The sequence below is a fragment of the Pavona decussata genome, unplaced genomic scaffold (assembly GCF_977016875.1).
Source record: "Pavona decussata unplaced genomic scaffold, jaPavDecu1.1 SCAFFOLD_28, whole genome shotgun sequence".
In the NCBI taxonomy this organism is placed as follows: Eukaryota; Metazoa; Cnidaria; class Anthozoa; order Scleractinia; family Agariciidae; genus Pavona; species Pavona decussata.
Window position 1 is genome coordinate 3,586,585 of NW_028145451.1, and position 14,640 is coordinate 3,601,224.

Below are 14,640 nucleotides of genomic sequence, written 5' to 3' on the forward strand. Positions count from 1 at the left end.
TTATTCATCCTTCACGGGTATATTACGAACTCACAATATGACCAGCCCCCAGTTTAAACAAATTTTAAATCAGTCCTGCATGGGTGAGCTTAGACAATCTTTCAATGTCTCGTATATACCTTCCATTGGCTATTTCGTAGTTGAACAGAGGATTGCATCAATTCAACTTGCAAATTTAATCTTATTGATAACTTTACACCACCGTATGAAAGAACACGTTAAGATCAATCATTTGACCAAGTTTGGTACTCCTTAGTTGAAAAGCGAACAGGTCAAGTCAGGTCGAGTGGTGTGACCGCGCCGGCGCGTGTGATCAGTCTAAAGTCCAGAGCGACTGGTGAACAAAGTTTTGCTACCTGTTTTGGTGAGTAGCGGACAAACAAGGGCACATTTTCGCAGCAAAGCAAAACTGCACGATGAAAAATTGGACAAAGACCTCGGATTCAAGTGACGGGGATGATCGTTTGAAATTTTCGATTCCGGGATTTTTTCGGGTAGGAAAATTTGGCAAGTATTTTTTGGGCGGCTTGATTTAAGTAGGGATTTTTTGGGGGGTATTCAAAACAATCTGAAGATTCGTGGTTTTGCCCGCGTATCCCGGCCGCGTTGTCATTCTGCATAATGTTATTGTTGAAAGAGAAGATGTTCTTGGGTTTCTCGAGTGTTGTTAGAATGACCACCAGATGCGGAAAAGATACCTTCTGATGGTATGATGAATAAAAAAACACAAACATTCAATTTGTAATGTTTTAATTTTTCGTGTTATATCATTTAACGCTTTCTAAAAAATTTTAAGGCTCGGAAATTCGGCATGGGATTCTTCTGGGGTTAATTTTTGATCCAGGAATTTTTTTGGGTTTTGTTGGAAGCCCTAGGGATTTTTTTTTTGTTTTTGATTTTTGCCCCCATTTGATCATCCCGGTCACTTGAAATCCGGAGTATCCCCCACCCGGGTCACAAGGCCAGATCACTAAGCACACAACTGTAAAATGAGCTATTATGGAAAGAATGCAGTCTCGGTCTCGGATGTTTAAACAAGGGTCTCGCACACTCGCAAAGTCTCGCATTTACCGTTCTATACCCTTACTATACAACCGAAAATGACGTATTAAAGCATACCTTGAACTGCAGTAAAACCACCGCCGGAATGTCAGCTTTTCTGTTAAATCAAGACACGGCACAAAGTATAACGCTGTCGCAACCAAATTCTTCCGTCGCACTACCTTTGAAATGACGCTGAACAAGTTTTGACCGGGACGCGAGTCCTGAGACTTGAAACACCAAGCCTGTGACCTGCTCACCATGCACATGAGTCACCCATAGCTCAGTGGTTTAACTGGAAGATCGCGGGTTTGGTTCCTGCTGGGAGCGGGCTCGGAATTTTTTTTTTTATCCGAGAATTTCATCGTCTACATAACATCTATTTCATTGCAACAAGTGAATACCATGCGCTAGTAATGTAACAACTGTAGAAACTAGCTGTTTCACTGCACATGGTTAAGAACGATTTATTGACTACCTTACAATGGCTGCTGTCACATCTACGACGTAACTAAAGTTTAACTTAAGTTAGTGTCAAGTTACGTGACGTCATACCTAACTGTAGTTAGTGCTTTCAGTCGGCTTTGCGGTCACACCACGCAGTTAACTACAGTTAGTTCTAATAGGCCTATGGATGACGTCAGAATTAAAAGAGGTTCGTGACGGCCCTTATTGTTGATTCGTGAAATGTCAACATGGTTGACCGACGTAGTGTGTCTAGTTTTTCTTCTTATTTATTTTTTCCGAGCGGCAAACCGTCGGAGAAAAATGCGAAATAAGTTTCAGGAAAAGAATCCTGCGAGGAAGGTCGAGAATTAATCGCAGCAAATAGAGGGACGGCTGCACAAAAGCTTGAAGGCTACACGTGTTGCTACCTTGTTGTATGTAAATTTTTTGTTTGTTGTTTTTGGTTTTCCCCTCGCTTCACGCTTGGTTTTTATGTTGCATTTTTATATACAGCTATTTCAATTAACGTTGTCGGTTCAAAGTATAAAGCTAAAAGACAAGACCGAAAGATTACGTGGGATTTTTATGAATAAATTCATCAAAATCAGTCATGCCTGTAGTTAACAATAGGTTGTAATTAGCAGTACAATGACCTGCGAGTGCAGGGATGATTTTGATGAAATTATTCATAAAAAATAATCCCACAAAACATTGCGGTCTTGTCTTTTAGCTTGATTTTAATCCGACAACGTTAATTGAAATAGCTGTATGCTCATCTCGCACGTGCGAAAAGAATTGTCACATTCTGATTGGTTGTTTGTTTGGAAACTTAAGACTAATCCATGAACCCTGCTTGGGTATAACTATAGTTATCCCCGTCTTAACTATAGTTAGTAGCCCAGATGTGACGGCAGCCAATATCGTAACAATTTGATGCGAATTAGAAATTTACCAATAAAATCAAGCTACCAAGCACCGCGTGCGCGAGAACTTAAATTAATTCTAAACTCCGCGACTGACTTTCATTCCAATGTATCTAATTTAGCTGTGTCCCGATAATTAGCTGTGTATAGGTGGCTAAGCACGAGTGGACATGTGGCTTGACATCCCCTCAGTGTGTACATCACGAGATTTTTGTTGACGCTGCATGTCGTGGCGACATGTTCACACAACATGTCCCCTCCTGTTCGGGCACCTTATAAATTTTTTTTTTCATCTCACTTATCTCGCTTGTAGATTTTCTTTACAAATTCTAGGAACATTTCCTTTGGCAGATTCGCAGATTTCTGCGATATGAGTTCGAGAATGTTCTTGTAACTCTCCTCTTCACACTCTTGGTAAAGTTTCTTCAGGTTCAGTTCACGGTACAATGCCTTGACTTTCTCTGATGCTTCTGAACACTTAACCCCATAATTGTCCTGGATAAATTATAAAAACAAAATTAAAGAAATGGGAAAAATTAGAGTTTCAACCAAACTACCACCCGCTATCGTCAAGATGAACTGAGAAATAGCTGGAAAATACCACTTCAGGGTTAGAACGTTCAGAAACCTCCGATTTTCGAGCGCGGGAGAAAATTAGATGGGGCCCAACCCAACCACGACGTCACTACCGCGTCACTTCACAACCATGACGTCACCTTGTGGGTTCTCCTTAAATACTTCGTGAATCGACGTGTGAAAACTTTGATATAATGACGCGGTTGTCAATAAACGTTTGCTACACGATATCATGTATGGATTAATTTAGATAGATTGAGAGATCGATTGATCAGTTGATTCACTGGAGTTGAGTTGAGTGGTAGTTACCGTCCCTGTTCAAAGGGCTTTTCAACGACCACCGTGTGCTCCAGTTCCCACCCCCTCCCCCCTCCCTCCCTCCCCCCTTTCCCCCACAAACCACACAAGCGCGTGAATGACAGAATTCCTACCTTTAATATTTGCATCTGTTCCGCCGATATTCTCTGCAAGGCCTGGACCACCAGCCAGGAGCATTTCTTTTCTTCGATGTCTGTTCCTACTTTTCCAGTGATCGCAGGGTCGCCATAGCAGTCCAGGTAGTCGTCCTGTGATCATCAAAGCAAGTGCAATGTTATCGTACAATTGATGCGGACGCGAGCCGTCGAAGGACTCCTTATGAGACCCTGTGGACTAGCATCAGGGACCATTCCCTGTTTCAGAGGCAGAGGAGGCGGGGGGGGGGGGGGGATACGAAAACATGGTTTTAAGGGGGGAGGGGGCATCTAAAGAATATAGGATCCTGATGGTCATTGAAACAACTGTCAGCAATGACAAAAGAAACTCTACTAATAATGTGAAATGTAAGCCTTTTTTTTCGTTGCCTTTTGTTGGTGTGTGTGTGCGTGTGTGACAGAGAGGAGTGGGTGGGGGCAAACTGTACGGTTATTTTTTTTGTTTCTCAGGCGAGCGGAAGCAAGCCGCGCTCGCCTGAAAAACACAAAAAAAGAAAAAAAAAAGAAAAAAAAACCGAAACAAACAAACAACAAAAAGGCCTGTTCTGCAGGCTACGTATTATTGGTCGAAAGGACAAAAGAACGAACAACAAAACAATGCGCCTAGACACAAAAAACAAGCAAGCAAACAATGGAGCTGCAAGTTATCAGAGTCTGGTGAAAATAGAGCTAATGCTTAGAATAGGTGCAGGCCTACTGAGTGGGTGAGGACGTTCATCTGAAAACATATGCAGATGATAGATGAGGTCGGATGTAAATAGTAAACTGATAAGCATTTTGGGACACCTACAACAAACTTACTTCACCTGAATTTGAAAAAACTCTCCCATAGCGAGCAGAATCTCCTTTGCATTTTCATGAGACTGGGCGTCCTTGATACCAGCCTACGATAAACAACACCAAACAATTCACTAACAGAGAAGATACAATACAGACAAGACAGTCCGGCTCCCTGGTGACAGCTGAACCCACAACTCTTAACCCTTTCCCGCCCAAGAGTGCCATATGGCACAAGATGTAATTATGAGCTCAGTATTTGGTCAATTTGAGTGAAATTTGCACAACCAAAAGATCTTTGAAAGATCTATAAATTAAAGGCATAAAATCATGCCCCCCTCCTATATAAGACTTGATTTACCACCCCTCAAACTTTTGCATTTTTTTCCTTTGTACGTTAAGGGTCCAGTTGATATCTTACAACAAGCAATGCACTGAGAGCTGTACATTAAGCTATAGCTTAGGGGGATACCCAGTATGTACAACAAATAGGAAAATTTTCAATGTTTTTCTTCTTTCGTTTTGGACTTTTCTCACTCTAATATCTGACCTCCTCCATCTCTGTTGGTGTGATTTATAGCACACCCCAGAAAATACCTTTTAAATGGTATATCACATGTGATCTCCCAGTTCATAGTTAGCGATTTAGAAAAATTCGCCATTTCCCTCGGACGGGAAAGGGTTAAAAAAGAAGAACATGTACTGAACTATAGTTAGTAATGGGGAGTGGTTGTGAAGCTCGGCAAACTTCAAAGGGGCTAAACAATAGCGATGTTGAACAGAAAAACCCTAAATAACAAGGACTGGAACCAGGTTTGTGAGCCCGCGAGAATGGGCACCCCCACTAAACCCATGTTCTCGTGAAAACCGCTGGGCTCACAAACCTGGTTCCAGTCCTTGTTATCTAAGGTCTTCCTGTTGAACAGGCTTTCACAACCACTCCCCTCTACCCGCTATGCTATGACTAAACTAAAGCCATTACTCCAAATTCCATACATGATCCCCGCTATGTACAGTCAGGACTTACAGTGACTACCCTGAAGATTCAATTTACTGCTCGGGACACTTCTTTCACTTTGGGGGCAATAGGAAATTTAATTTCAAAGTTTCCAAGAAAACCAGCGCCAATGACTGAGGAGAAAAAAATCTCACCATATGCATTGCCAAGGCTACTGGCAAGTAAAAGGAATAAAATGCTGTCTTGAATTTCACAATCGCCTTGTATCTGCAACAAAAGCAAGACGAAATCACTCAAATACAAGATGGATATGAACCATCAGACAGGAATTACATGTAGAGTATCAGCCAGTGGCTGGCAAGATCTCCTTATGAAGCAGTGAGCTTCTGTTTGGTTACAGTACAACACGAGGCATAGCCTGTGTGGCAGGCGCTAGTAAGGGGAAGGAAGAAGGGAAATCAGAATGCGTGCGACGTGCAAGGGGAGCGAGGGAAAAGGGGAAAGGTAAGCTTCCTTTCCCCTTGTTCCCCTCACGCGATTAGAAAAAGAACAACTATTTTGGGGCCTGGCTATGAAGTATCATGTTTCTATTGTGCCCAATTTCAGACCTAACACATTACCCTCTCAGTTTTTAAATCCCTGATAAGAAAAACAATTTGACCAGTTTTTCCCAAATCTGACAGAATTCAACAACACTGAAAAAGAAAATGCACCTTTCTAAAGTAAAATTCTCAAAATTGTCTCCAGGATGGGTAATAAGGTCCAGTGTTTGTCCGGTTGCTGTTTGATATGTAACCTGTAAAACAGGAATAACAAAGCATTAATTAACAAAAAAGGTAATAATAAATAAATAAATAAATAAATAAATAGATCAATAAGTCACTCTATTAAATTGATAATGTATTTAGAGCAGAGCACTAATTGGGGACACTTTCCAGATTGAATTGGAATTCAAAAGTGTTGGTTTTTAAGGTGAGGGGAAAACTGGAGTACCCGGGCAAAAACCTCTCGGAGCAAGGACAAGAACCAACAACAAACTCAACCCACATATGACACCGAGTGCGGGAATCGAACCCAAGCCACACTAGTGGGAGGCGAGTGCTTTCAACACTACGCCATGGATCGATCCTGCTCCCCTCATCACCCCACCTGGTGACACGTATTTGACCTAGGTACCTGAGGACAAGAGAAAGAAAGGCCTTGCAAGACTTCCAGCACTCTTAAAAAATGCACAGCTTAACGGGCAAAGAGGAACTGATGAATCATGATGATGATAATGAACATATAAAAGAGTTTTTGTATTAGCTGCAGGTAAATATCAATTAACCACAAGTTGAAGATTACCAATCTTGGGTTCTCTTGTCATCAATAAAAATTTTATTGATGACAATAATTTTATTCAGTCTTGATTATTTTAAATAATCCGACAGTGTGTGAGACGGCTAATTTTCAAACCGTTTTAAAGAGTGTCTGAGACCAATTCACCAAACAGAAAAAGAGGGCAGCTGTACATTTTACCACAATACCTTGTGAACCTAACACAGCCAATAGGCCCATGGAAAGTCATATTTTTTTGCGCCGTTTGTCCCTGTACTAACGACATTTTACATGCTAGTTTTGAAGTTTTTACAACTTTTCTGTGCATTTTTATGAGTGGTTTTCGTAATTTTTCGAATTAATGGTAACTGTACCAGCCGCCGTCGTCTTTTTCAGTAAGTACGGTGGATATTAGAAGCAACTGGGGATTCAATAAAAGTTTTCAACTATCAAAACCCACCTCATGAAACAAATGCAGCACATCAACGTAGTATGGTTTTTGATGCATATGTTTCTGAAGCAGTTTGTACATGGTGGCTTCTATGAGAAGAAAATCATTCACAGCAATATTGTTAACTCCTGCCTACGGAGATTAAACATAAGATAGTGCAAACATAAATTGACAAAATTATTAAATATGTGTTGTTTTTTGTAATTATTAACATTTATTGTACAATACAATGTATGTGACCCACCTTGCGATGACAGGGATTAAACTCATCAACAATAGATGAGCTTGGGAGCTAGTGCCTAGAAAGGTTGGTGGCACGGGGAAGGAGGTGTCCATAGCAACCCTACGAGCAGCCACCACCAAAGCCACCATCACACTGAACCCAGTCAGTAGAATACTTACCCAACCAAATACTTACCAAATGGAGGGTGGTGAGAAAAAAGCTTGAAAATTAAGCAGGGAAAATGACCTTAATCACAGGCCAGTAAGCAAGCGAAGTGGCGAGGAAAGAGCTTGAAAATTAAGCAGGGAAAATGACCGTAATCACAGGCCAGTAAGCAAGCGAAGTGGCGAGGAAAAAGCTTGAAAATTAAGCAGGGAAAATGACCTTAATCACAGGCCAGTAAGCAAGCGAAGTGGCGAGGAAAGAGCTTGAAAATTAAGGACGGAAAGAGAACTTTGTAAGCCCTGAACCCAGATTTTATATACACTGTATGGTATATCAATATTCGAAATTATTATACAAGTCAGAATGACTAAAACATTTGTTGTACAGTAATTAGCATACCATTGTGGAAAAGTTTGTTAATTACCATGAGGAAAGGTTCCACTCACCTTTAGATACCAGCAAGGTTTGCCTCTTCTCGTTAAAGATTCATCCATGATGTCATCAGCAACGAGAAAAAAAGCTTGTAACTAAAACAAAACAAAAAAAATCATTTGGTGCATCCAATTACACTCAGCCTAACACCAGGTCTATTTGGATACTACAATGTACATTGTAGGTCTATTTGTGCATTATTGACGTTTTGTTTGAGGAGACTGAGTAATGACAAAAAGGTCCCAATAGTGTCAATTATTACAGGAGTATTATCAAGTAAAAAAATAGTTTTTGAAGAGAAAACGATGACTGTGAAGACAAGTGACAAGTGTCTAAGACTTTTAAACATAATTATTATTATTATTATTTTAATCTTAAAGCATGAAACTAGGTTACCTGGAAGAATTTTGAGAAAGCCAACAAAGGTGTGGCAATTCAGGGAATAAGATTTCATAATTTCCTTTAAACATTCTTTGGTTTAGTGGCAGATCCAGCTGGAGAGTCCGGGAAGTCAGGATCCTCGTTCAAATCTGAAGTAATATATCAAACATGAGAAATTGTGTTTCATCAGATATTCAAACACTGAGAAGTACATGTAGGGTGAAAAAACGAGGTCCAGCTGAGTTTTTTTAAACAACTTCGAGATATCTGATGAAACACACTTTCAAGTGTTTGATATGGCTTCTCAAATGATTATTCTTGCAGAAATTCAAGGCTAAAGTTAGCTAAATTCTATGGTAATTAGGAACACATATCCAAACAATGGTCAGTCACAGTAGTGATTTTCTTTGTTTTCCCTTGATGAATTATTAATGAGTTGGAGAACTATATTTCAACGCACTCCAACTGAAGATTCCTGGATCTGCCCTTAGAACTTTTGAAAAATTTGAGTAGAAGAAGCTTTGTTCGCTTACACCAACACTTCAAAAAGGTCAAACAAATTATCTGGAAACACAGGAAATCGCATTATACATAAATTATTTTGTTCTTGTTGGGTTCCCTGTGTACACACAAATAATTAACTTAGCTAAAAAAAACTGAGAAGAAACAATCCAAACCATGACTGGTTTCCTAATTTGTTTTGCCTAAAGGTGGTATCAATCCATGCATTTTCTCAGTACAAGCTTACCCACTCCACACACCATCCAAGTATGATGGCAGTTTTCACATCTTCTTCAGTCAATTTATCTGGGCTCACAAGCTGTCTCAATGACCCAATCACTGAAAGGCCACGATTCCTTTTTCCTAATATGCAAAACAAAAGCAGTAATTTACTAAAAGAGGATTACTCAATTTATATTAATAGTAAAGAGATCAATATTAGGGAGGTCTTCATGAAACATTCAGTAACTATTATAATCACAGCTAAGTGGAAGCGAGTGACTGGATGAAAATCGGCACAATTTATAATAATCTGTGGTGACCTGCTACTTTTTTGAACCAATCCAATTATTTTCACCTCATGCCACACCAACAGAAAAAAATACCTTTTGCCTTCGACAACATTCAATTTCCCACGTCGGCCTTTGTCAAGGTTAGCGTCTACTATGCCCTGCATACAATTATTGTTCATTAATGGCTGCTAATCTTGTTTCCTTCAGAAATACATTAAGCTGTTTTCTTGAAACTTGAATAGGATGCTTGTATGAATGTAGTCAATCATGTTCCGGTTTGGTGATTCGGGCAAGAATTGAGTATTTTAAAAGAATCAAGTTGAGTATCAAGTAAATTAAGTTTTGATTCTTGACTTTATTCTGGATTCTCATGAGGATTGAGTTGAGACTGTCACTTTAGTTTTAACCAGTACTGTAGCTATAATTTTAGTTTTGGATAGTCTGTCTTGTAATTGAAGTTCACTGAGTATTTTTTCACTTTTTTGGGTCAAATGTTTCAAGTGCCAAGTCTCTGGCTAAGATTATTAGAAAAATAAAACTCTCAAGCTCTGGTGTTTAATACTAAAGTATTTTTAATAACTTGAGGTAGTGAATTATCTCAGGAATCTGACACTCAGATTTAATTTACCATTAGAGTAGATGCTTTGGACTTGTGACGCTGAGTTTAAATTTCAGTTTGAAAATTAAACCAGTTTTATTTTCTTTGTGTCAGATAATTCCTTAATAACCCTTTAACCCCTAATATCAAAGAACAAACAAATCTTGTCCCCATACTTTTCTTATAAAAGTACTGAGGAGAAGTTATTAAAATATCAAGGAAATTCACCTTGAGTGATCATGACCTCAGGGGTTGAATAAGGATTGGTATTACAAGGAGAAATTTGATGCTGATCACTGTTAGGGTTTAAAGGACAGATGGGTATCAACAAAGCAAATTAAAAATAATTTACTGCTTCAAAAATTAAAAAACTAAGGAAAAAATCATCAATTTCACCTACCTCCTGGAACATTATATTCCAATACCTGAAATTTTAAAGAAGCAAGAAGATGGAGTCATTTAATGACACAATATTTTTATTGTAGGGCGATTAGGTACATGTATAATCAAGGGTGAATTTGTGTGCATTAAATTATGCATCTAGTGCACGTACATTGAAGAACAGTCTAACATCAACATACTGTACATTTATTACAAATATAGGTTTTTTTTTATTTTTACTTTATTTCTTTAGTTGTTCTTGACAGTTTCTACCTTCATGTATCTCATCAAACAAATGACTGGGGTTCCATGGCCAACAATAAATAACACTTAACACACAGAACACTTAATTTTGGGCAAGTTCAATTACTGAATTTCGATTTTGTGGAATGACAGGTGTTTGTTTGATTAATCGACCGAGGATCTTCTAGCATTGGGAGAGCCTACAATGCAAACGTCCCCTACCTTTGCCCTGGAGTTACAGTTTCAGGATTTCAAATGACAAGTCATAAGTTACTCTGAACAACTACATAATAGAGACACAAGTTTTGGTCTATCTCATTTACATATTAGCTTAATTAATGCACCTATCATTGGCTATTCCCTGAGGGGGGACCCTGGGAAGGTAGTCAGATCATTTCATGGGGCCTCATAGGTAGTCTCCCTCGCAGCCATTCTTAGTGTCGTCACGCAACGCTTCTCCCCACAAAGTTTGGTTTACACCAGCTGTTTGTGGGGAGTTGTGATGACACTAAGAACGGCTGCGTAGGAAACTACCTCATAGGAAGATTTGATTGATAATAATTAGCAATAGGTAGGAAGTGAGAGAGGTTTGTTTTCTTCTGCCTTACCCTATGAGAAAAATAGGGTCCTCTGTAAAACAAGAAGCCCTGTTGTTGTTGTTGTAAATGAAGGGGAAACAGACCACTGTATATGAAGTTTCCTGGGCTCATCTTGTGCTGCCTGTTCTAAAAAACTTGACTATGGCAGATTCTGTCAGGTCAGGTACTATCATGCAATTCTAGCCAATGATCCATCGTGATCTAAGGGTCAAGTGTCGTACCACAGTTCTTGTGAAATGAAAATGTTGCTGACCACAGGCTATTATTAGTTCACTATTTTATTCCAGTGCTGACTCTCTACTAAGGGCAATTTCTTAACTTTGATTGTTCTATGCTCCCTTCCAAGAGAGGGAAATTAGCACTTTCACGAGGGAACTCTCCCCCCCCACCCCCCCTTCCTTAATTAGATCTATGGTAGGTGCATAAATCTGTCGGCAGCCTTTCAAGAACAAAAAACACAATACTGGGCGCGCGATAAAAGTTCAAATTCCAAACGTCACACCAGCCGGCTGTCTGTCTAGGCATGCATGAACTCCGATATTTGAAAGATGTCAGATCTTTGAAAATGTTTAAAGGAGACCAAGCATTTCCATTCAAAATTTTACAAGTAAAATGTTTAAAATCAAACTACAGCTATGGGTTTGCAAGGGAATTCAGCTTAAATTCCCGGAAATTTTGATTTCTAAAACCCGGCTATCGTATCTTCATTAAAAACAAGACTAAAACACTTAAACTTACTTCACGCATCCGTCGCACGGCATCCGCCGTTTCTTTGTCATTTTCGCCCTTCTTTACGATGTCATCAACCAGCCCAGGAAAAAACGCATCAAAGAGCTCACGATCATTAGATGGCTTGACGTTCTCCGCCATTGGAACGAAGGAAATGAGACTTGATATGTGCAATTCACCCAAGGAATGAGAGCGCCATTTTGCGGATTACTTACTGGAGTCCAGTCTTCCCCCTGATTCCCAACTTTTCAGGTGACTTTTGCATTGTGACTGAAGGCTGATTTTAATAAAATTTCCTAATATTTTAGTTTAGACAAACTAATCAGTTTCTGACCTCTGATGAAGATGTGAGTTTTGTCTAATCGAAACTCTTGGGCAAACTTATTAAAATACTAGCTGTTCGATCAACAGTTGCATCTTTCAGTCCATTGTTAGACTATTGTTGATCCAGCTCCAGGGGAGGGGGGGGGGGGGTACTCCCAAGAAAATTGGGTAGGGGTGTGTGGCCCGCTTTCCAAAACCCTTACCCTATTTATGACCAAAATCTACGATTTTCCCTACCCTATTTATGACCTGACCCTTAAATCCATACCCTGTTTCAGACCTGCCTTAAAATTATTTCCCTAGTTCAGACCAATGTTAAAGGCGTGACAAGCCGTTGCGGCATGTACACAGTTGCCGTAAACATCATGATGACGAAGTAGCTTCTTCTAAAAAACGAATTCAAGACTAGAGTGCAAAAATCGATAATCTATTTATTACCAATATGGCGGCAAAATGGCTCAAATCGATACCCTAGTATGACCAATACGGCTGGAAACCATACCCTTTGGGGCCGCACATAACTATATAGCCCATATAAGGAAGTACCCCCGTCCCCTCCCTTGGGATCCAGCTACAAATTTCTCCTATTTGTAGGAGTGGTCCTTGCTAAGCTCAGAGAAGACATTGGAATAGAGAAAACAAATAGGCTGGATAACGTCCAGGCTTGAAGGCGATTCCAACCAATGAGCTCTGCCGAGACAGCGATCAGAACCGGAACAGCTCTAATCTCGTACCCCGATCTCAGTCGTCGGTTCGGTAATGTCGAAATGTGGGAGATCTGGGTACGAGATTAGAACAGCTCTACCAATTGAGCTATCAAGTATCTAGTCTGAAATGTCAGCCGTCTCCTCCCCCTAACCCACAGGGGACGCCCTGTGGGTTAGGGGGAGGAGACGGCTGACATTTCAGACTATCAAGTATCAAGTCAACTGGTAGTTGGTCTTTTTATGAATTCGTGATATACCCGTAGAGGCGAAGAGAAGTAAAATACGTGACAGTCAAATATTTGAACTGCGGGTGAAAGAATTAATGAAGGGCTATTGCAGTTATAAACAAAGTGTCCCCGTCTTTGCATGTTGTCCTTTAGTAGCATTTTGAAAATAACACCTTTCACTGATAACAATATTAAAGTTCGAGTCTAAACTATTAAATTGTTTAAAGCGTTCATTCATTCACTCGCGTCTTTCAAGGCCTTTGGGAAGAACAGCATAAGCTGACAAATTGTACCTGAAGAAATAAACAAATAAATAAATAAATAAATAAATAAATAAATAAATAAATAAATAAATAAATAAATAAATAAATAAATAAATAAATAATAAATGAATAAATAAATAAATTGAGCTAATAGCTTAGTTGGCAGAGCACTACACCAGTATGGCATGCGCAGAAGTCTGTAGATTCAAATTCCGTTCAAGGCTGACTTTTTTCAGGCTTTCTTTTCGCGTCTACTCGGGGCTTGAGCCATGACATACAAATCTCATCATAAAATACAAATGCGTGACAGGTATGATCTGCGTCAAAAATCAAAGCTTGGTTTTCTGCTAAATCTTGATTTACGAATACCAGAATTTTGAACAGGATTTCGAGGGCCAATCATCTCTAAACCTGTCTTGTAGACTTGCGGGTACGGCTTTCCCCCAGGCCCTCACGACCAATTTGTTTTGGTGACGTACTAGTCAATCTGTAGACAAAAGTTGTTTTCTTCGGGTGGAAAACAACTTTCTTATGAGTTCCCCCGAATAAGCGCCCACCCCCTACGCCTTGGCCTAGGCCATTAATGTCAAACAAGCGCCCCCCCCCCCCCCCCCACCCTCCTTACCGTCACTTTCCTAAATAGTAGGGATACAAGGAAAACCTGTTTCTATTGCCACTTTACTTTTATAACTTTTTAAGCTTCAACTACAGCGGAATCAGTATAGGAGCATAGTTTCTTAATCAACTCCTTCAAGCACTGCGGATTGACGGTCGCTACTGACGGCAGTGAAGACCATTTTATTCGTTGTCTAAAACCCAATCAGCCTTGTGTAGCAGGATTAGACCGAGTGAAGGCTTTACACGAAGTTCTCTTGGAAGAAAAGAGGGATCCGTTTCAAGGCCTAATAGATCAAGAGGAATGCCACGATCTGCATATCATTGACGAGGATGAGATAATCGATATTTTATAAACATGCATACAGATACACCTGTGTGTACTTGTGGTACACTTGATTACCAATAACTGTTTAACAAACGAAAGACAATAGAGGTTAAGAAAGACGTCTACGGCAAACGTGAGATATGACCACGTGGCCATGTTTAGCGTTTTTTTTTTTTGGCCGCTTGCTGTTTTCAATTTCTCTGTCAAATCGAGTAGTTTTGCGTTAGCATCAAAGACCAGAATTAGTTTGCACTATTCTCATCTTTGTACTCTTTATTTCAAGAAAACATAAACGCGATTCTTAATCTCTTTTAATATTGACTTAATGTCTACGTGGATAATGTTGTAGTTTGATTTAGCCAAAATAAAGTTACAATTCGTTGAAAGGAAAACTTAATAGAGCCTCCCTCGATTAAGCCAAAATTTAAATAAGTGCCCGGGCGCTTATT

General features: G+C 39.7%; 2 protein-coding genes across 2 annotated transcripts in view; both read right to left on the reverse strand.

Moving 5' to 3' along the window:
• LOC146485156 (solute carrier family 22 member 15-like) overlaps positions 1–1,352 on the reverse strand; it is a 39,757-nt gene extending 38,405 nt beyond the window's left edge. Inside the window, exon 1 of the mRNA XM_085104145.1 lies at positions 1,120–1,352. The gene's annotated coding sequence lies outside the window, so the exon portion shown is untranslated. The remainder of the gene's footprint in view (positions 1–1,119) is intronic.
• Positions 1,353–1,492: 140 nt separating this feature from the next.
• Positions 1,493–11,942, reverse strand: LOC146485157 (farnesyl pyrophosphate synthase-like). The gene is made up of 10 exons (XM_085104147.1): positions 11,737–11,942; positions 10,176–10,200; positions 8,913–9,028; positions 7,798–7,878; positions 6,973–7,095; positions 5,909–5,991; positions 5,390–5,462; positions 4,267–4,344; positions 3,419–3,553; positions 1,493–2,906 (listed from the first exon to the last, which is right to left on the reverse strand). Exons 1-10 carry the CDS (start codon positions 11,866–11,868, stop codon positions 2,706–2,708), a joined length of 1,047 nt encoding a protein of 348 aa, XP_084960273.1. The 5' UTR covers positions 11,869–11,942; the 3' UTR covers positions 1,493–2,705.
• Between the last annotated feature and the right edge of the window lie 2,698 nt (positions 11,943–14,640).

Bases quoted from the DNA above. Each gene is read 5' to 3' on its own strand.
- LOC146485157 (XM_085104147.1), bottom strand. From the start codon at position 11,868: ATGGCGGAGAACGTCAAGCCATCTAATGATCGTGAGCTCTTTGATGCG. The intron at 7,096-7,797 runs GTGAGTGGAACC...TAATCTCCGTAG, and splicing joins AACCTTGCTGGTATCTAAAG to GCAGGAGTTAACAATATTGC. The intron at 5,992-6,972 runs GTGGGTTTTGAT...CCTGTTTTACAG, and splicing joins TGCTGCATTTGTTTCATGAG to GTTACATATCAAACAGCAAC.